The 22997-nt window shown below is 40.7% G+C and overlaps 1 protein-coding gene across 1 annotated transcript in view; it reads left to right on the top strand.

The window, feature by feature from the left end:
• The first annotated feature begins 1718 nt into the window (after positions 1-1718).
• Positions 1719-22997, top strand: part of LOC139726092 (uncharacterized) — a 99994-nt gene continuing 78715 nt past the window's right edge. Inside the window, exons 1-14 of the mRNA XM_071637173.1 lie at positions 1719-1784; positions 3270-3306; positions 4893-5174; positions 7530-7655; positions 8075-8211; positions 10770-10923; positions 11490-11696; positions 13092-13573; positions 14608-14734; positions 15710-15940; positions 16579-16761; positions 18416-18648; positions 20386-20590; positions 22255-22571. Coding sequence (XP_071493274.1) covers positions 1719-1784; positions 3270-3306; positions 4893-5174; positions 7530-7655; positions 8075-8211; positions 10770-10923; positions 11490-11696; positions 13092-13573; positions 14608-14734; positions 15710-15940; positions 16579-16761; positions 18416-18648; positions 20386-20590; positions 22255-22571 — 2787 coding nt within the window. The remainder of the gene's footprint in view (positions 1785-3269; positions 3307-4892; positions 5175-7529; positions 7656-8074; positions 8212-10769; positions 10924-11489; positions 11697-13091; positions 13574-14607; positions 14735-15709; positions 15941-16578; positions 16762-18415; positions 18649-20385; positions 20591-22254; positions 22572-22997) is intronic.

Below are 22997 nucleotides of genomic sequence, written 5' to 3' on the forward strand. Positions count from 1 at the left end.
TGCATGCCATTAGAAACTACCGAAATGAGCAGTTACGTACATAGTGTGCTCCATTTTGCCGCTGAGTACACCTTATTATGAAACGTCAGTAGGTGCATATAATGCCTCTCTGTGTTGGTCGTACTAGCATGGCCTAACCTCAAGTTTGCACACACATACCAATACAGGGAGGAATAATAGCTCTCGGCATTTCACGCAACACTGCACTTCCATTCTATCAGTTATTGAAAAATGAGGAATACACCTATCGCTTATGAAAAGATGAGAATAGAAGGGGAAAAAAGCAGGAAACGAAATGGCCGCACCACACCCTATCACCCAACACCAAAGACACGAAATGCAGATGACCTCAGAATGGTAACTGCGAGGTCATGACAGAAAACACATCACGTTCAGTGTTCTGTGACAATTAATGTACAGTCAAGTGTCATTTGTACAACGAATTCAACGAATTTGGTGGTGAATACTTACTAGGACCACATGGGATGACTCACCTCCCAGCAGTGATGTAGTTTTGTGAGATCACTGAAAGTTACATCCTAATTTGCTCTTTTTGTATAGCAATAAATTGTATACAAAGTATGTAACGCAAATAAACAAGTAAACTGACGACAAACACGCACTGGACTAGACAGGGTACTGTATTTAGAAAAGGGATTATTCATCCGCTGTGATACAGTAATTGGGCGTATTTGACATTTCATCCCTGTACTCACCTATACAGGACCCACACATACACACACACTTGCGCGCGCACGCGCACACACACAATACTCAGTACTCACGTAAACTCATGCACACAGGCATACACCAACTCTACAATCACGCTCATGCATGTACAGTTTCCCCCAAAATATTAAGCTTAGATTCATTCACTTATATTGACAGGCCCTACATAAAAGTCAATTCACTTTAGTATTACTGTACAAACATGAAATATCAATTCCTTCTCTAGGATAACTCAAATGATTTTACACTTTCATGTTTCATTTTTTTTTTAGCAAAGAAAATGACAGTAGTTGAACAATTACCAAAGAAAAATAAAATGGAAATAGGCCTATTTTATATCTAAAATAAAAACTCTTCCCTCACACAATCCTCCCTAGCTAACCTAACTTCCCTTTCTAACCATACAAATTGATACAGATGGTACTACTACAGTATAAGCTAGTTTATGCACACTTCAGCACACACACACAAACACACACACAAGTCGTCTCTTGCTGTTTATGATATAGTCATGTATATCAGTTGCATGGACAACTGCCACATTGAGAATGTAATACCAGCTGCAATTTCGTTCTTCAATGAGAAATTGAAATACAGCTACTGCTTTACACCATGTTTACACTATACTGTTTTTTTTTCTTTTTACTTATAAGATAAAACACAGCTCGATTAGATACCGTTCCCTCACAGACCGTTATCAACGTTGAGTGATGTTCCAGATAGAGCTTTTCAACCGTGTTTCCGTGAAACCGTGAAAAATTGAACTCTCAGCTCATCCATTGATCCATTTCGTCGGTCATAATGACGAAACCGCTTAAACAAAACTTTCAGCCAATCACAAGTCTCGTTAAATACACTTCGTCGTGTATTAATGATGCTTTTGATTGGTCAGAACTTCTGATTGCATTTACGTAATATTATCCAACGTAAATACTTGTACATACCATTCGATCCTATACACACGACCATGGACGCACGGCGGTAAACGAATGGGTCGAATTGGGTCCGAGACCCACCACCGGACCACCGCACCGCCCCTTGGCCGGCCCGCCCTGGCAGGTCAAGGTTGGAATGTGGCGTGTGCACGACACCATGATTTTGAACGATAAGATGCCCGGTGGTGGACTAGTTGAAGATCTTGACGGTACTCTTGACTACACACAACTCCCAAAGCGGTATCCTGCATAATGTTGGGAATACGTATCAGAGTGTTGCCGCATCATTTATACCTGTACCGGTATCTAACGTTAGAATTGTTACTGTTACTAGACCCTAGCTAGTCCTAACTCCTAGTGTTAGTCGCATCATGTTTGATCGATGATCCAAGATCGGTCTGTATCTGTCCGTCGAGGAATGTTCCGCGGAGACTGCGTCTGGCTTAATGGCGAAAAAAATTAAAAGACTCCTCCGAACAGACGGATCTTTCTGTCTAACGTTAGTTTGATCGCCTTGATCCCTGACTGTGGCTCGTTGATCAGCAGCATGCAGCATCATTCTCGCACAACACGGCTTCCGTGTGTGGGAGGGAGGCAAAGCTCAGTGTTGATACCCGAAACGTTGACCCTAGCTATCTGGCCTAACGTTAGAACAGTGGCGTGAGAAAGTTGTATGTCTTGTATGCAATGACAATGTCTAAAATTTGCAGACCACGGACCATTAGAAGTTCTACACGAGTAAACAATACCTGCATCTGCATGCAAGCTGCTGCAGCTGGTGCATGCAGTGGTGGTGGGACCTATTTCCCCAATACGAGTACGTATGCTGATATAGCCAGTGTAGCATGTAGGCTATTAAATATGACAATGTCATCATCATCATCATCATCATCATCATCATCTGGTACAGGAAGAAGGCGTTGGCCTGTAATTCCCGATCACTGCTTCTTGTTTGGCCTATACTTAACTGAGTACGATTATGTATGTATTAAGATGTAACGTTACAATATGTACAGAGACTTCAACTCTCCTGTTTTTGACGGGAGATCTCCCGTCGAAAGCCCATTTTTGCAAAATATCCCGTTCTGGCTCTGTGTCTCCCGGTGGAAAGGATTTCTTATACTTACTGCTATCGTATGTTGAAAAAATAAGCCTTAAAGTGAGATAGCACCAGAGAACATCAGAACCCTGGGAACTTCGCACACAGGTCTCCTGTTTGCCAGGGGTTTTGGGCGGGAGAATCTCCAGATCAGAAGGTGCTTGGGGTTGGAGTCTCTGTATGTACGGTAGGCCTTATTATGTCTTGGTCAGAGCTTTTTGATGTGAGAATCTGTGTAATGTAACGTTACATCGTTAGGTTGGAGAAATTTCCACATAGGCTCAGCTCAGCAGCTAGCTGTGGATGATGTACCACATACCCCACAGCCATGCAGAGTTTTGTCTATTCATCATTCATGCACTGCATGCAGACTTGTTTGGCTCCTTGGGTTCAGTTTGAAATAATTTGTACTTGCACAGTTTGCTTTGTGATCATGATATACAAAAACTAAGTCTATTGTATAACCTTTTGTTTTGTTTTGTTTTGTTTTGTTTTGTATTTTACAGTGTGCCATTCCGAGCGTCCACTCCCAGTGCGACTCTCGTGAGTATATAAGATATTCTCTCTTTTTTTCAGTGCAAAATTAACACAAACTGAAAAGTCTAGATCTTAGTTTTGTTTTTCATAAAGCAGTCTGTAGGCTCCTACTATTACTAATATAAATTACAGTACACTATGTACCTTTGGCTAAGGATGCACAAGCTGTTGAATTGTACCTGTGGAGTGTATAACAATATTTGATTAACACTGTTTTGTACTGACTGTATTAGCCAAGTAGAAGTTCAAAGACAATAGGCTATTTTATTTGTTGATGCCAGGTGTTTGGAATTCACAACCTTGATAGAAAAGCTGCAGGTCAAGTAAAACTATAACAGTAAACTTCAGCCAAGGGTGTACAATCAATCAGCAATAAACAGTGTGTGCCCAAGGTAAAGATCCAACTGATGATCTGCTTGCAAAATATCAAACATTGGTTTTATTTTCACTGGGACTCGTACGTACGGTATATTCAGCCTAACTAACATAGATTTAGAGGAATTCATGCAACCTGTAATAACAATCTGTCTTTTATATGATCAATAAAATAAGGGAGTTTCTGTGTATTGTGATCTAAATGGATGTTTTAAAGGACAAGTCCACCTTCATATACATAAGGATTGAGAGAATGCAGCGATTAGTAGAACACATCAGTGAAAGTTTGAGGAAAGTTGGACAATCCGTTCAAAAGTTATGAATATTTTAAGTATCTGCGCAGTCACTTCTGGAAGAGAAGACTACCACAGTGTATGATGTCACATGCGTACAACTATGGAAAATAAAAAGAGAATTTCACAAAACTTTACTTTTTGAATAAAGTGCACAGTTCTTTGACTTGCTACTGACGTATGTTAAGGGTAATATCATTCCCCCTGCCTTCTGAAAGAGAGAAGTCGAGTGTTCTTTTGTTATGGGAGAAAAATGGAAATATGTTGAATTTTCTTTATTCTTTCTTTATATCGTTGTACTCATGTGACATCACAAGCTATAGTAGTCTTTTCATCCAGCCGTGACTGAGCAGAAACTTCAAAAATTCATAACTTTTTAACGGATTGTCCGATTTTGCTCAAACTCTCACTGATGTGTTCTACTAATATTGCTGCATTCACTCAACCCACATGTCTATGAGGGTGAACTTGTCCTTTAAGTATTTGAGGCGAACACAGCGATTTGCAGTTTCATCACTTGCTTTGAATTTTTTTGTGGATTTTACAGAAACTGATACGTTGGTCTGAACCAATTTGCACCTATTGATAATATTTCCAGTCTAGTTTGTACTCTAGGAGTAGAACAATAGGTGGAATGAGGTTGAACAAACTTTCTTGTTTTCAAGAACAACCTTTTGTTCTTGGTGTTGCACAACAATTTTAATTAACAAAATTCCTAATACCTTTTATCATATTATCTGATTTTCAGTTTGTGCAGTGATGATAATTACAGATCATTACAGAGAATTACAAAAAAAAAAGTAAAAAATGATATGAGGAATGCCAGAAAGATTATTTGTAATTTGCACTTTCCACTAAAACAGAAGGTAAAATTTTGTTGCAGGAGAACTGATATGTTTTGACACCATAACTTTTGTTTTGCAGTCACCATAGACAATGTCCTCATCTCTATGATCGATGGAATGCCTGTCATCGAACAAGCTTCCAATTCACTGTCTGTTGGTGTGATTGTCGGAACCTCAAATCTTGTGGACATGAATGGCGTTGACGTCACATGTACCGGCTCTTGGAGAACAAACTTTACCCTCGCCTCTGGAACGGACGCGACGGACGCCAACATTCTACTTATGCTAGGCTCAGAGGATTATCTTTCAGAAACCATTGACCCAGGCACACTTTTCCCTCTGCCACCAAGTGGGAATCCATGTAAGTAAATATTCATCCAGTAAGTGTATAGCATTGAGTGTTGATAAGATTGACGTTTGGTCTGTTGTGCCTATATATTCATGGTTGACTTTTACTTGTTTTGCTCTGCAGGCAAACCAAACAATAAAAACCAATTGATCATGGTGATTGATTTAAAGACGATAGTGTAATGCAACCTGCCTAGAGATGCTTATATGTACACTGTAATTATGGTTTCCATTTCACGTAGTTGAGGACTGGGATGATGTTTCACTACAGTCAAGAGTCGTGGCACAAAAGTTATCAAGCCTGATAAACTGTACATTCAGCGCAAAAGTTTGCACCCGAAACTATGATCTATATGGTGTGTTAATAAATTTTAGCAATATCTAGTGGAGGTGTGTAAGAGCACACTTACTTGATTCTTATATCAATGACTTGTGTAAGTTGTTGACCTGCGACTTCACTCCACAAAACCTGGAATTTAATTCACATATTCAAATGCATGCAAATAATACTCAGATGAACTGTGTCGCCTGCACTTACTGACGATATCATATGACACATAATGAAAACTTCACCCGCCTACTCTTTTACCTTTAAAGTAGCAGTTGATTTTAAAATGTCATATGTTGTCTGTTTTTGTTTGAAATGTTTTTAGTAATTTACTGTCATGTTTGATGTCCCCTACTGTTCGGAGTTTGTTCACAAGATCACATTTTCATTTATTACCGTTACAGCACCATTTACATTTGCTCTTACCGAGTCGTGTGACGATGCAACATTGCTGTGCGCAGATGTATATGCATCAGGAGGAATAACGCTGACATCACGAGGCAGAGCGTGCATTGCTCTGCAGTGTCGAGGTAAGAAGTGGTAATATCATCCTCCAAGAGTCAGCAAACTCAATACAAGACAAAGTCCTGACCTATGTCTGATATTTGTTTTGTTTTTATGTGTGTATTTTTTAAAAGTTGGCATATTTCTTTTTAAGCAGACCTGTTTTCATATGCCCCATGATAGATTTATTTTATGGCCATTTTCTGTCCAGTGACATCGCTGACTCTTAGATTTCACACATTTGAAGTTGGGCTACAAATCACCATTCTCTTGAAACCCACATGTGCACAATATTGTCAAAGACAATGGCCATTGATTTTGTAATGTTTTTGTTTTGTTTTTGTTTTTGCTGATCATATTTCAAGTAAGCTGTTTGATTCATTATGTGAGTGTATGTTTGCTGAGTATCAGTACGTTGTATACACATTTTATCGTGGTGCAATCTTAGCCCTTGTATCATATCCCAAGAGCAAAGCACATTATCAGATCAGTGTTGTATTTTATTTTAGGGGCTTTTGCAGATGGCACAGGTACATTGTAGGCCAAAATTCACAGAGGTATACTAGTTTAAATAAAATCATGGTTGAAATTTAATTTGCTGGACTGTTGAAACAAGCATGAGCTGGACAGTTTGTCATACCATGCACAGCATGCACATGCTAGCATTCATTACCCTATGTATGTTGGCGTGCACAATGTATCATGGAAATGTAGGCAGTCAAAACTTGCATAATCTGTGGACTGAATTTTTGCTCTTTCTTTTTCGTGGGGTGTGACTTCCAGTCATAAAATGGAAACACAATATCTGTAAGTATCTATAAAGGGATGCAGATATCAGTAATGGAAACAGTTTTAAGTCATTTTGATCAATATACACCTGTAAAGATGTTGACAAAATATTGAATGTGTCATCTAATGTGTTGGAGCTCAGTGGAGAGTATTTCCATTTGGGGTCACTTATTTAATGGTGTGGCAAAACCTGTCATGTACTTCCCTGATGTAAAGACAACAGATTTTCCGGAGGAGTTATGCCTATCATTTCCATATTTTGGGGCTGTGAAGTGTTCTGAACATTGTGGTGGAAACAATGCAGATGAACTCAATAGTAATGATTAGAATTACAAAAAGCTGTACTCATTTTGACATCGATCACATCTTTTCTTCATGGGAGTCTGTGTAGAGTGCATTCCCTGGAGCACAGAAACGCATTGATAGTGACTTCAGATGGTATGTTTCTTATGTACATACACATTCTTGAACAGTATAGAGCTAAGTATAGCACTTCCACACTATGCCATCACCTGACTAATCATTGTAGAAGTATCAATTTGTATACTATGTAATGTTTTATCTCGGGTTCATCTGAGAGATTGCAGAGTTGATGTATTCTCCCAAAATGTTCTCTGATCTTATTGGGGGTGCTGTCGTTCCATGAATGCACTGTTCAGCTGATGCCACCACACAAAACGTACCATATTCGTGCAGTCGTGTGATTGTCAAATGGATTCAGTCTTTTTCTGCATCTTTTCACTGCAGGTGTGGTCATAACGTATGTCAATCCTGGACTCACTGCAGCATTCTCCCTAAAGCAGGGTCAAATGAACAGTGGAATTCAGCTGGCAGTCAGTCTGGAATCAGATCCAAATTATGCTTCAATCTCGGGTAAGTCTTTCTGTATTGCAAGGTTTGATGCTGTCTGATGCTGTCTTAGCCTTATTTTAAACACATATGGCAAAACTAAAGTTGACTGGGAGAGAGCTAAATTTTGAGCAGGAGAAAATCCAACTTAAGCGCAAGACACACAGCTAGAGTGGAAGAATTTAATTCAAACTCAAGTTGGAGAGCAGGAGATTTTAAGGAAAATGTCCTCAAAGCTGGAGAGTTGGTGAGTCTGAAAAAAAATAAAAGATTTTGTGTTGCAATGTTGGAATTCATGTAATTGTGGTAATAACGTTTGTCACCATGATCGTAATCATATTGTTGAATGTAGTGGACTTATTACCATACCAATTTATTCTTATTTTAATTGGTCTCATGACCACACACCGTTGATATCGATATCATCATTTTGTGGATACCAGGCACGGACTTGTGGGACCCACTGGTGTTCGGAAACAGCTATCAGAAAGGTAATGGCACCAAGGTACCAGCCACGCGCGATCTGATTGCTGTGTCAAACTATGGCATCAATAGCAGTGCCACGTCCACATGGCCATTGGTAAGTTGATCATTCTTAAGTGCGGTTTAGCTATCAGCAATGATTAGCGACCAGATCATCAAGTGCACCTTTTCTATAGTGTTTAACCGGTTGAGGACGAGTCCCGAGTATACTTGGGCAAGTGTCTATGGGAAATGCGTGTAGTAGCAAAATTGGTCCGTCCTCAACGGATGAGGGCATGGCTGCAACATTTTCAACTCTGCTAGAAGGCAGGAGCAGTTCTTCAGTAGCTGCATACATTTTAACTAGCACTGTACATATGCCCTCACAGCAAATTATTAAAAGGTATATCCCTGCACCTCACACCATACTAGTACGCTGATACGCTACATGGTGGCCTGTACTTTATTGAAATAAGAAGATGAAGAAGAAGAAATTGCATCATTAAGCGCAAGCAACATCTTTGTATCAACCTTTTATGTGTCTTGTTCACCGATTAGCATGTGCATGTGGGATGCTTTCCTCCCCAATTTGCACAAATATCTTGAAACTAGTAGTCAGTGAATGGAGATGACCAAATGCTCCTATAATCCCTATTGTGTCATCATGGCCTTCCTCTGGAGCTGTTTCACATGAGTGGGCTTGCTAATTCTCTACAAGTACATGTAGGTCAAGTTATTAAATGCTGATGAAAAAGCTGAGCAAGTTGGTCTTTATACTTACTTCCTGATGCTCCACTATCCTTGAAGTTAGCTAATTTCAAATGAACTTAAAAAGTTCAGCCAGCTCAGCATGAACCTTCTGTGCTTGGTGGACACCATTTTTATGGTTGATAACAGTTGCCTCAGACTTTATAGTACAAGGTATCAGTTGTGGTAATGGGAAGGGTTGGGGGGGGGGGGGGGACTCTTGCTTGTGTGTGGGTTGTTAACCCTTTAACTGTGGGGACCAAATCTCTTGGTCCTATTTGAGGGGTTTTATTTGCCCCTTTGTAGAAGAAGCACACACACATTTTTTACATGTACATATGGGCCATCAATTAAAACACATAAAGTCCTGAAAACCACATTTCTGTTGTTTGGTGTCATAGACCTATTAATGTTTTACTAAGTCTTTGATTGGGTTTGGTAGGGTAGAATAAAACATGATCTTTCATGTGAAATCTGTGTTGTTTATTACTAATGGCTACTTCTTTTTTTGGCAGAGTTTTCAAAAGCTGTGTAATCTCTAAACCCATTGCTAATTCTCAAATTGGCAAGATGCATTTGAAGAGCAAAAGCTATTTTCTCTCTGAGATTGGCAAATTTCTTTCAAATTTCTTTCTGATTTTGTGAATATTCAGTGAATCTAATCTCTCTCCAGTAAAAACTGGTATTATCCCATTGAAGACAAGTCCCAAGTATACTCGGGTATGTGTCTATGGGAACTGTGTGTTATAGCAAAATCAGCCTGTCCTCAATGGGTTAGGATGGGCTCAGAAATTAAGAGTTGCCAATTTGGTTAAGATTATAATTTCTCCAGCAAAAATTCCCCAAGGACTTGCTGGGTTATGAAGGTGAACTTATGGCCCTGCGTGAGTGGCATCATATGTATTGATTTGTTCATGAAGCCAACTGCCCCATTACAATTCCTGCTCCCCATCAAAGCTAATACCCGATTAGGAAATGTATCATGTAAAGAGAAACCCAAACAGTTTTGTGTAGACATATGCCACAGAAATAAAAAGGGAAATGCGTTTTAAAGGAAAATCAGTCTGTCTTCAACAGGTAAAGAGTTCAGCAAGCATTCTCTGTCCAAAATGTGTGCACTCAAGTTTCATCCATCTTCCTCATCAAAAGAGCTGATGATGTTTAAAAGATAAAGTACTGTATACGCTATAATTGTCGCGTACATAAATTTTCGCGAATTGCCGCTGTCACACATTTTCGCGAGTGGTTAAATTCGCGATTGGGGGACCAGAGAAAATATGAAGTGGCAAAGAAAGTGTGAATTTTCAACTTACTAGCAAATAAGAATGATACTAGTTATACACTGCATGAAAAAGACTTGCCAAACTCTGCGAACTAGTAAGTTAGAATTCAACATTTTTGAAGTGGTGAAGTCCATCGCGCTAGATTTCTGACGAGTGGTCCCCTAGATTTCTGACGAGTGGTCCCCTTGCGATAATGGATTGGCTCTCTACAGTATTCGTCAGTAGACGTGGACGTGCGTAAACAAGCTTAGCCATTATGATCTGTTCGTAAGCCGTGACATGGTATACTAGAACTGAAATGTTCGTATCATCAAGGCAAGGGATTCATTTTGGAAGGTAATATTTTCGTGTGTTGTTAATTTCGCGAATAGCTCCCGACTCGCGAAATTCGCGAAAATAAAACCCCCGCGAAATATATAGCGTATACAGTAGACTGTACATAAAAAGACAGATACATGTACACATCATGATCCACATGTAGTAAATGATTGATTTCTTTATGAGGGTCCATGAGCGTAATTACATTATTTTGAAAAGGCAATGATCTGAATAAGTAGTTAAATCCAACAAACGATTTCATCGGGGAAATTCAAATGCTGCAGACACTTTCTGACAAACACTTTGACTCACTTTCACAACTTCACAGATGTCTGTGGACCTCGACCTCTCAAACTATGGCTGCCCCTCCTCTCGTTACCTGTGCGTTCAACCGAGACGGAACGCTAGCAGCATGTCTGTCTTCAGTCTCCAGTTCATCCCACAGTCAGCAATGTATGGCTGCGTCAGTATGGAGTGTCTTGGTAAGCCTCAGTCTGTTTTTCACAGAGTTTGCATGCATAGATATTTGTATGCCTGTGTACGCACATCTGTAAACTGGTACTTTCATGTATGTAGTTGTATTCTCGTAATTGCTTATTTTCATGTTGCAGGCATATTAATTTTAAAATCATCCCTTAAATGATCCAGTACAATCAATTTTGTAAATGGATATGCTCTGTAGTTGAGCTGAAGAGTTAGTTTGTTTTAGTTGAACTCTTTACAAGGCTAGTAGTGCAGGATACATGAATAAATAATTTTTTCTTGAAGAAGAACAGCAGAAGACGACCAAAACATGATCAATGAATAGCGTCTACATCCTACTCCATTGTTGTAGAAAAGTGAAGGGAAAGTGTCGTAAGTACCTTCCTGTTATTTTAAAGGGAAAGTATATTCTTCACATGTGTTCCCCACCTCCCCCTTAATTGGTCAAGGTCCTAGATTTCTTTGTTTTCAGTGAATGTATCTAAGAATGTACCTCGATTACTAATTATGAGCGCTTCCCTGAAATTCATGAACCTTCTTCAGCCATGCTCTCTTTTGTTGACAGGTGTGGAATTTGTTAGTGGTGTGTTGTCTCCTGAGAACAGTGTGGCAGAGTATGCTGGCAGCCACGAAGTCACTCTCTCTGTCGCATTCCAAAGTGATATCACCAAAGGCAGCATCAGGGGTACAAATCTGTGGAAGTTGAGGGTTTTTGCATCCAGCACAGCGGATGGAAGCGTGGTTCTGTCCCAGAACTATTCTGGTCTTTCGGGTGAGTAAATCTCGGGCAACCTCTCTGTCTTCCGGTGCCATTGATTCTCAAAAAGACTCTTTAGATCCAAACAGCCTCAATAGGCGGCAGTCTGTCCTCTCCCATTTGTGGTGTTTTGGGATAGATTTCCACCCAAACTTACCAAGTAGGCTTCACTCTGCCAGCTATCTCTGGCTTTTATCAAGATTTCAATTTTTGTGTCTCCACCCAAAGGGTGCCAGAGGCATTATTAAAATAGAGTGAATGGTGTGTATGCGACCCATTTCAATTTGCTTCATGGCAAGAAAATGGGAATGATACCCACCAAGTAACGGTTCGTGCCCACTGACTGTAGTATCGAACCAGCCATTGCCAATTGAGAGAATGTAGGTAAATACCCTTTCCTTACAGCCCAAATGCACATTCAGGAAGTCACAAATAATAATGTAACATGGACTGGTCTTGAGGGGGATACGACAATTATTGCCTGAATTAGAATTGTATTGCCCGACTTGGGCAATAGAATTCTAGTGAGGGCAATTAATTTCGTATCCCCCAAAGTAGACAGTCCATATCATTATTATTACCCATTTCAGGCATCTTGAGCAGTAAAATAAATCATTACAATGTAAACTTTTTATAACTTCCCCATTGCTGGTATTTCACTCGGCGCCTGCTCGAGCTCTTCACCACACTGCTCACTCCATCCCTATACAAAGCTCAGGACGCGGCACACATATAACAGCTATTACAGAAGGGAGGGAAATACATGGTGTAACAACAACATGTCACACATTCTGGCAACAAAGCAAATCACCACCACCAATGATAACAAAAACTTTATTCTTCCCTCGCCTTACACGGCATCGTCCCAGTCTCGATCCCTCTTTTTTTTTTCACAATGTGGGCTGAACAGGCCACACCTACTTTGTACAAATGCATATTCATGGCACAGGCAACTTACATATGGGAATTTGGCCTCTGTCATGAAACTCGGGTATGTCGCGCACATAGAAACAGCCAACTCACACAGTAACAGTGATCGTCCTTTAGTTTTAAGTGTTAACCTATGGGAATTTGCCACTCTGCGAGAAACTCTCATCAACAGCAAATTTTCCTCACTGGGAACTCAAGAGCCCAGATGCTCTACTTCCCTCGTTTTTGAAACGCAAATCCCATAGGCATTTGCAAAGGAGGGGAATATGAGAAATTCACCCATCTTCTCCCTGCTGGCATGCAATCCCGTGCTTAATACGAGGGGAATACAATTTCATAGAACCACAGCTCAGATGCCTGATACGGGTAATAAAGTGTATATATTTTTCCTAGATTTGAGTCACACAGATCTTTGCAATGCAAGGCATGCAATCAAACACATACAGGTGTATAATGTTTTTTGTACTCCATATGTTTCAGTGGCAGACACAAATGCTGCAGTGGAGGCTGGGAACAATCTCACTTTCAGCCAGGTTTCAGCTGTCCTGGACCTTTCAGCCCACAACTGTAGCTCTCTCATGTACTTGTGTGCGGCCGTGGAGAAACACGACAGCCCCAGCATTGACTTTGACATGGTCCCGCCCGGCCCGGTGTGCGCCCCCGTCCAGTGCGTTGGTGTCATCTTGGACTCCGTCACTCTCGCCCCGTCTCAGGACATCGATCCACGCTTCCCCATCAAAGAGCTGGTGGGGGGAGTTGGAGTCAACTTTGTGTACGTGGATGTCACGCTGCAGGCAGCGGCAATCAGCGGCAGCATATCGGGCGATAACCTCTGGGAAGTCACCGTCTTCTTGAGCAATACTTCTAGCTGTGACAGCCGTATTCTGAGCGCGACAACAAACGTGCCTAACCCCAACATTGACCTCTCAGCTGGTGAAACCATAGTCTTGAGAGATGTAGAGGTATGTGGTCCAGACTTTATGATGATTATCAATACTGATAATTTTATTGAGTATGTATATAAAATTCCCACTCAAAACCGTATATTGGGTGAAAAAAAAAAGGTCACTTAAATTAGCAAATATTGTGGTTAGAGCTCAAAATCATGAACACATTCATTGGTGTTCTACTATAAAGGATATTACATATGCTTCTAACCGAGTACTAGTATTAAACCAACTTCAGAAATTTTGTATACTATGCCAAAGCATTCCAATTTGCCTACATCAGAATGCTTCAAGGAGAATTCATTTCGCCTTCTTGCTCCAACTTTGGATGAGAGTGACTTGAAATATGACATCCAAATATTCAACATACGTTTGTATCAGTGACCTGACTTTGGCTCACTTTAAGCTTTGGCTTGTTTTCCCACAGGGCTGTCTATTAAATGAAGAAGAGAAATATTATGATGTGCTGTCTTATGTATTGATGTTCTGTGACTATTTTTTTTTGTTTTTATTTAAAAATATTCTAGTCCTGACATTGCCCGTGACTTCTATACTAACTATTCAAGAGGCAACGCATAAGAGAAGTGTGTTAATGGGGAATGAAGCCCAAATATAAATGTGGATTGAGTGAATGCAGCAACATTGGCAGAACACATTAGTGAAAATTTGATGATCCATTCGAAAGTTGTGAATTTGTAAAGTTTTGCTGCTGTTGTGACTGAATGAGAAGGCTACGTTTTGCGACATCATAGATGAATCATGATATATGGAGAATATGACAAAACTTTATCAGCATTATGAAAGAGCTGTGTACTTCAGTCTTCATGAAAGCAGAAAACCCTTAAAATATGTCAGGAATTTTTTTTAATTGTATATGGTGTAATTCTCTGTATGTTTTCTTTATATTGTTTTCCACATGTGACATCTCTTCCAGCAATGTCTGCACAGAAACTTTAAAATGCATAATTTTTTAATGGATTGTTCAGTCTAGTCAGTGCTTATGTGTAAATGTAGGTTTATTCTCCTTTAATGTTGCCCCCCATCTTCAGGTTCGTCTTGACATGAGCAACACAGTGTGTAACCAGGCTCCCTACATGTGCGTCGATATCGCCACTTCAAGCTCATTCGCACCCGTGAGCGGAATGACCCAAGGAGCATTTGATTACCCTTGCACAGGTCAGTAAACTTAGCAGTAAATGTTGAGTGCAAAAACAAAACAAGCAACATCACAGACTGTCATTTCTGATAGGGTGTTGGGAAAGACAGCCTTCAATGGCGTAGGGCTCATGCACCAAGAGTTAGATGGAAACCAGCAACGTAGTTTGAGCTATGTTGCATGCATCGATTCAATAAAAAAAAGGGTCGCTTTTTTCCAGTTTGTCAGCTTGGGATGGGAGTGAGGAACCTCCCTGTCCTCAAGCTCCAAAGCCTGTAATGTCAGTAACTCATTAAGAACAAGCTGGTTTGCTGTAACACTTGTTTTCTATATACACCTGCTCTAGTATTTTTGGAACGAGTTTGCAATGGGTTAAGATTCCTCCTGCATTTCAGGTATCCTGTGTATGTTGCATGCATGGTATTGTTTGTTTATTACAGCAGTCATTAAAAACAACTTAAGCATGGTATGTAATTGCACAGGTGTCCATGAGACAGCTTAAGCTGTGTGGGACTAATTTTACCTATTGCCAGATCTAAGCAGGGTTTCCTGCTCAGATGATTTGATGCAGTAATTGATTGCAAAGTGACTTCTTTGAGCTGGCAGGTGACTTCTCCATGTAGGTCACCATGGAGATGGATTGACTACATGGACTGCAATGTACCTTACATTCAACAATCCCACTCTATTTGCCAGCTAAGAGTTACTGTATAAGCCGTTGTTTTCACAAGGGTTTAATTTTCGCAAATTTCGTGATTTTTCAGTTGGACCGCGAATTTAACAACGTGCAAAAATGTCACCGTACGCTGAGGTAGTGGAGCGCTTATGTAGGTCAGTTCGCAAAAACAACATCTCGCAAAAATGTCCGTGACCTCCTCTTTCACAAAAATATCTATATGCGAAAATAACGACGTATACAGTATTGAGTTTGCCCCAATTGAATTCACAGTTAAACTTGTTACCAATTTCTTATTATTGTTTTAATTTATTCACAGGCGTGGAAATATCAAACTTGAACCTGCTTCCCACCAACCCCGATCCGGTAGAGATAACTGAGAGGGAAGATGTCGCGATCACGGTCAACGTCGTTCTGACGGCTGCGTCGACTGGGGGTAGTGCCATCGGTGACGACCTGTGGAATATTGCGATGTATTTTAGTTCCTCTGGAGATGGTTCGACTATGGTGGTGTCAGAGAATGCTGCAATTGGTGCCTGGGCTAATGAAGGTAAGTATTCAATCAGGTTGCAATTGAATTCATTGGTCGTGTCCATAAGTACTTAATAGAGGCTACCATAGGAGCAAGATGCGTAAATGCAGCAGCACATGTTTTCACATTAATCTGTATGGGATCTTGAAAAGTTGAATGTTGGTAAAGCATGCTAGCTGTATTCTAACGCTGCACACTGGCACTGGTCCGATGGTCCATGACCAGACTGTTGGACCAGTAAGAGACTAGTAAAGAATGGAAAGAACTGGGTACCAACTGGTCTGACAGACAGATTGGACCAGTAGAAATAATGGGTTAGTATGTAGCCTTGCATATTCACACGGTTGCTCTACCATTAAGGATAGTAGGAATTTTTTTTTTTTGGGGGGGGGGGTGGGAGGGAGGGGGGAGGGGGGAGGGAGGGAGACTTATTATCAAGTTATGCACATCCTAACCATGATATTTCTTGTTTGTGAGAGTGATCAACTTGTGAATGGTAGTCAAGCTTGCCGGCGATGGACTAGTGATGGTGCTACACTGAGGCTTTGATGAACAAAATTAAAGTCGGAGATGACTTGATCATACAACTGCTCATGGTTACATTCATCATTCCGTACAAACCTCCTTGTGTGGTCTCATCATTTTTGCTGTGACAGATTTAACGTCTGGACAGTCTGCCACGCTAACATCAGTCATGGCGACGATACGACTGGACTCCACATGCGACGAGCTGCTCTATCTTTGCGTGCAGCTTTCCAAGCAGGCCTCTTCGTCGGTAGACTTCACATTAGATCCAGATTCCGTGCTCGTCGACTGCGTGAGTGTGGCCGCCTGCAGAGGTAATTATTAGCCATTTATAAGGGTTAATCATAGGATAACACGTAGCTACTGCTTCCCACTCGTACTGAGCTCTACCAGTGGACACTTTCTTCGTTCATTGTGGTTCTGCTTAGCAACTGTTATGTGAATAAAAGCAGTGCCACCATATCAACAGCTAATACAATTGTTGATATTATTGTTTGGAAGAATCTCAACTCCATGATAAGACCCAAGGGAGCTTGCTCCTTTGATCATAGCATGGAGTTGAGATCCTGTCAGACAATAATTTTAACAATGCCCTGAATAAAAGCAGCCCACATCTGTTTTGTATTCCAAATAGAATTCAATTGAATTTAACTTGATTGCATGTTCGCACTAGCCAGTTCACACATTAGGTGCTGCTATAGGCGTTTGCATTGTAATCATATTGGACTAGAGTCTCTTCTTCGAGATCCTGATGGACAATAATCTTAACAATGCCCTGAATAAAAGCAGTCCACATCTGTTATATTCCAAATAGAATTGAAGGAAATTTGATGTGATTAATGGCTTTCGTTCTAGCCAGTTCACACATTAGGCGCAACCATAGCTACATGTAGGTGTTTGCATTGTGATCGCATTGGACAAGGGTGAATTCTCGCATTCTATGAGCCAAGCACTGACATTGCACATATGTACATATAGTGTACATCCACATACATGCTCAAGGGGGCAGTACAGTCATGTGACTGAGGCAGTTTGGTGCTATAGGGCAGTTTGTGTGCTATGAGGCTGGAGGCAAGTGTTGAATTTCTGCCAACAGTTTCAACTTATCTGAATTGAAGATTCGTTTTTCGAGGTATACTGTATACGCCATATATTTCGCGAGTCTGAATTTTTCGCGAATCAAAACTTCCCGATGATTTCGCGAGTGGGTAAATTCGCGACCGTGGAGTCCTTTACTGAACACAGAAATGTGTTTGTGTACATCCTATTCATATCGGGATCAGAGTCAATATTTTCGTGTGTCTTTGATTTCATGAATTGCAGCTGACTCGCAAAATTCGCGAAAATAAAAACCTCGCGAAATATTCGGCGTTTACAGTATGTGATATGTGATATTTGTGATAAGCACAATATTAACCTGTTGAGGACGAGTCCCGGGTGTACTCGGGCAGGTGTCTATGGGGTATGTGTGTTGTAGCAAAATAAGTCCGTCCTCAACGGGTTAAGAACATTTTCTGTGTCCAAACCAATGGAGTAGTTGTAAGGTGACGACATCATTTGCATTTTCATCAAGATCAGCTTAAATACTGGCATCCTTTCATTACACATGTTTGATATTGTTCTGCCTTTGAAGAAGATGTTCTGACATTCAAGGATGCCAGTTTTCAGGCAAAAGCCTGAATTCAGGCCCTGGCATTTTCAAAGTTCAGGCTTTTTCGTGTACAGGAGCTTCATGTAGATGTATTTCAGGCCTTCTCTTTCATTCTAACTCGCATCCCTGTGACATTATGAATAAAGATGGTGGTTTGCATAAAAAACATTCATCTTCAAAAGTCTGTGATTGCAAAGGTAAATCAACCTGCTCATTTGCTAGCTTCAATATTTTCAGAGGTTAGTTTCGCTGAGTCGTTGACACTGTCTCATTTTCGAGGCTGCTTGCCACACTGACACTCTTCTATCTTTCTGCAGGGGTGAATATTTCTGAAACTGATGCCGCCGTGGCTGGAAGTGGCTCTCTCAACGTGGTCGAGAACACGGACACCACCATCGACACGGAGCTAGAGTTGATGGGGAGGTCTTCGGCTGACAGCGCATCGATCAGTGGGACCGATCTCTGGGCCCTCCAGGTGTTCACCAGCTCCAACGAGATGGGGTCTACCAAGGACAGACTCCTCCCGGATCATCGCTTCTCTGCCAGACAGGTGCGCCCTCAAGCAATCTGCACTCTTAGATTAGCCATGTATTCATGTTCATTCATAAGAGAAACGTTAATATTTTTGAGGTATTTTATCTGTGTGTGTGTGCATTTTCAATTTCTAATGTTTTTGAATTAGTTTTGGTTCTTTTTTTAATCTATATAAGCTTATTCAGATTTCGTAAATGCAGGATGTTTTGTGCTGTGGAAATTGTGGCATGTTTAACCCTAAAAAGGCCGGGGGGGGGGGGGTTGAATCAACCCCCCCTCGACATTTTTTGTGACTACTCAGCCGTGCGAAATTTTTTGACCGCGCCGTTCGCTGACTCTTTACTTTCAAGTCTCGCGCATCTTTTGATACCATTTTCGCGAAAATCGCGCGTACCGTTACGACGCTGCATGACGTTTTATACATGCCTGTCAGGCCAAAAATGGCTCAAAAACGTGATTTTGTATATAAAGTCTATGCAAATGGAGTTTTCTCTTCTTATTCATAAAGATATGATTATTTTCACTTTCATAGGCTGAAACTAATTAATTTTAGCATAATTATGCTTGAAATAGGTTCTGTCATAAATTTTGCGGAAAAAAAATAAAACAAAAGGTCGAAAAAACAAAGAAATACATAAGAAATTCATAAAACAATAAAATACATTAGAAATTTATTTTGATACCAAATTTTTTTTTCAAGTACATTGTTAGGAATGCTACAAAGAATGTTTTCACCAAAAATAACAATTCTAGGAGCTTTAATTTCTGATTTAGAGCAAAATGTATGATTTTATGCATATATTAGCATAATTAATTATTATGACGAAAATTTCCATTTCTTTTTGTATAGCGTGGTAGAATTCGCCACAGGCAATGCGCGTGCCAAATTTCATGGCGATTGCGCGATCGATGGCCGAGATCTCGGGGGGGGGGGGGGGAGGGGGGGTTGAATCAACCCCTCCCTGGCCACAGAACACCCAAAAAAGCCCGGCCTGGTTAGGGTTAACACTTTGTGAAAAAAAAAAGGAAGAGCAAGCATTGGAAATTAATCCCACATATCTTTTTACGCTTACAATAGATGTCTACAAAGAAGACATTTTACTCCTGTTAGTATTGATCTTTTTGTACAAGTGAAGATAATATTGGTAATGGTGATAATAATAATAATAATAATAGATAACTCTAATCATCAGCAGCATCAGCTTGATCATATCAGTGATCATGATGATCATAAATGCAATTTCAGTGATTATGATACTGATTATCCTGTGGTAAGACAGCTTTGTTACAATCACCATAAAGATTGTTATTGTTACTATCACATGAGTTAGTAGTAGCAGTAGTACAGTAGCATTGGTGTTAGTGTTGCATTTACTACCTACCATGGCAATAGTAATTGTTACACAAGTCTGTAGACAGATTACTGCTTATACATGTACACTGTATCTCCCTTTAACCCACTGGACACTACATTCTGCAAAGTACAGTCAAACCTGTCAATAGTGACCACTGTTTATAGCGACCACCTGCCATATGCAACCACTACACACAATTCCCCACAAGAGAAAAGCCATGTTAATGACCCTGTCTGTTGCAGCCACCTGTCTACAACAGCCGCTTCTTTTTGTCTCCCTTGGGTTGCCGCTATAGACAGGTTTGATTGTATCACAGACAATGAATACACACAAGTTAGCAGCAGTTATGTTAGAGTTAAACCTCCCCTGCTACTCTCCGTTCTGGTGCTTTCCATCAGGCTGGAACCCCAATAGCCTCCAACAGCCCGTTTGCCTTCACCAATGCGACAACGAGCGATGTCATCAACGTCGCTTTCAACATGTCCGGAGTGACTTGCGAAATGAGCAGCTACCTCTGCCTTGAAATCCTGAAGAACAGTGGTGCCAATCCCGACTTCACGCTGGTCGGCAACACCGTCGGATGCGTTTCACTCAACTGCAAAGGTGAGACTGGTGCAAGGATGCCATCTTTGGAGTGTTTTTGGCCAATTAATGACAGTGAACGTAACCTCTGGTAGAGGCAAAATACTGTCTCTCGCAGAAGACATAAAATGGAGGTCCCATGAGAGTCACGACCCATGCACATAAAAGATCCCGCTTCATTCATCGCAAATTGCCTTACATTGATGTAAATAAGCACTGAATTGATTGGCGTTTTAGTGGCATCCCTGACTTGCGTTGATGTAGGGCAGTTTGTCAATCAGTTGCAATAAAAACGTCTTGATAGAAGAATTTCATGAATTTGAATAATTACACAGTACCCGCAGCATGCTATAAGAATTAGAACCAGCACTTGATGTCGGGCGAAGCTCAGTGGTCTAGTGGAGTGGGCGCCTGTCTGAAGATTAGGAGGTCTTAGATTCCAATCCTGCTACTACTAAAACACAGATCAATTCAGTACTTATTTACATGTACATTGATATACAGTATTAAGGCAATTTGTCTGTCCGAATGATTAGGAGGTCTTAGGTTCGAATCCTGCTACTACTAAAACACAGATCAATTCAGTACTTATTTACTTGTACATTGATATACAGTATTAAGGCATGAAATCTTTGAAGGCTTCCGTGGTGGTAGAACGTTGGGTGGTAGAAGGCTTCACGATGCACCACGTATTCTTTCTGGAGTAAGTGAGTGGCCCTGAAAACGGCGAGAACATGCTCGTCGAAACGTCAGGATTGGGTAGGCCCTTTTCAGGGCCACTCACTTACTCCAGAAAGAATACGTGGTACACCGTGAAGCCTTCTACCACCCAGTATTAAGGCAATTTGTCAATCAGTTGTGATTTGACATTTTTTCTGCAGTCTCATCACTGAGTGACTATTCTAGCCTTGTTATACATGTGCATGTACATGTATGTCATTTGACTGATTTAAAATTTATACAATATTGAAGTGAAATTTGCATTCTAAAAGGAGAGTATGCCTTGTGTGTAAGTGCCTAATTCTTGCTCAGAAAGTCACATATGTTCCATTTTCCAACCATGCTTTGCCGAAGTCTCCTTGAGTATTGATACAATCCAGAAGGGAGTGACAAGTAAAGCCTATAACTGATGAGAAATCTCATGTACGTAGGGACATCATGAGAAATGCTCCTTTCGATACAACTCCCACATGTTTCCTTCCATGAAATACACACACTCACACACATACTGTGCGAACAACACAAGACCAGGTGTACATGTCTGTTGAAATGTACAGGTTAAGCTATGAATAGCTTTGTTTTTGCTTTCTGAGAGGGCAAGATATATCTTAAATACAGTGTTTTTGGTTTGTTGTTGTTGTCAATTTTGACAATTGAAGCAACCTGCATTCAGGTTTTGCTGTAAAGGTGAGAAGACCTCGCGTCTCAAAAATGACAAATGTTCAGGAGAGCAAAGAACCTGGCAACCAAAGCACTGTAACAAATGGGATCGCTTTTCCTTTGACATGCCATGATGGCTTCATTTTGGGGATATTAGACAGCTAAGATTTGGACAGGACATCACTTGACTTACTATCTGGCAGTTAATCCAAATATGTGATTTTCACCAAGATTCAAGCAACAAGGTCTTGTCACCCCAGCGACGTTTGTGTGATCTTTCTGTTCCATTTGGGTGTTCTCCGTAGGTGTCATTGTGACAGAGGCAGATTTGAGCATCACTCAGATACCAAATGGAAATGTCTTGGTCGAGGGCTTCCCCGACCAAGTCGTCGACATTCTCTTCAACGTCACCACCAACAGCACGGGAGCAGACGCCCTCGGAGCAGGCCTCTGGCAGCTTCACGTCTTCACCAATGCCTTTGCCAATGGCTCTGGCGCCATCCGTCAGTTTGAAACCACCTTGACGGCTGGAGATTGGGCTGATACGAACATCACGGCGGGGTCAATGGTCTCTCTGCCTGTGGAAGTGAATGTGGACCTTTCGTCGAGTCTCTGTGCTGAGGTAGGTTCTTTGGCCAAACTCCACCAGACACATTTGATTTACTGATGGCATCTCCATTTAAAGGGGTGGTATAGTTTGGGTTGAGATGGGGCTTTAGGTTTCCAACTTTTTGTGAAATAATGTGAAACCTTTTGTGAAAAATGAAAGAGCATGCAACTTTATGTGAGGGGAAATCAAAGTTTATTTGATATGAATTTGTTCTGAGATGGCTGAGATATCTAAAAACAAAGAGGTCCTAGTGAAAGATGGGACCCAAGTTTTATCAGGACCACTTTGCTTCACTTTGTTCTTTGATATCTCAGTCATTTCAAAACTGATTTTCATTAAATAAACTTTAAATTCATGTTAGAATTGCATGCACTTTCATATTTCCTATACTGGTTTCAAATTATCTCATAAAAAGCTCAAATCTGAATCCCCCATCTC

The sequence above is a fragment of the Diadema antillarum genome, unplaced genomic scaffold (assembly GCF_040938485.1).
Source record: "Diadema antillarum isolate AM-2024a unplaced genomic scaffold, OU_Dant_1.0 seq00000079_RagTag, whole genome shotgun sequence".
NCBI classification, from domain to species: Eukaryota; Metazoa; Echinodermata; class Echinoidea; order Diadematoida; family Diadematidae; genus Diadema; species Diadema antillarum.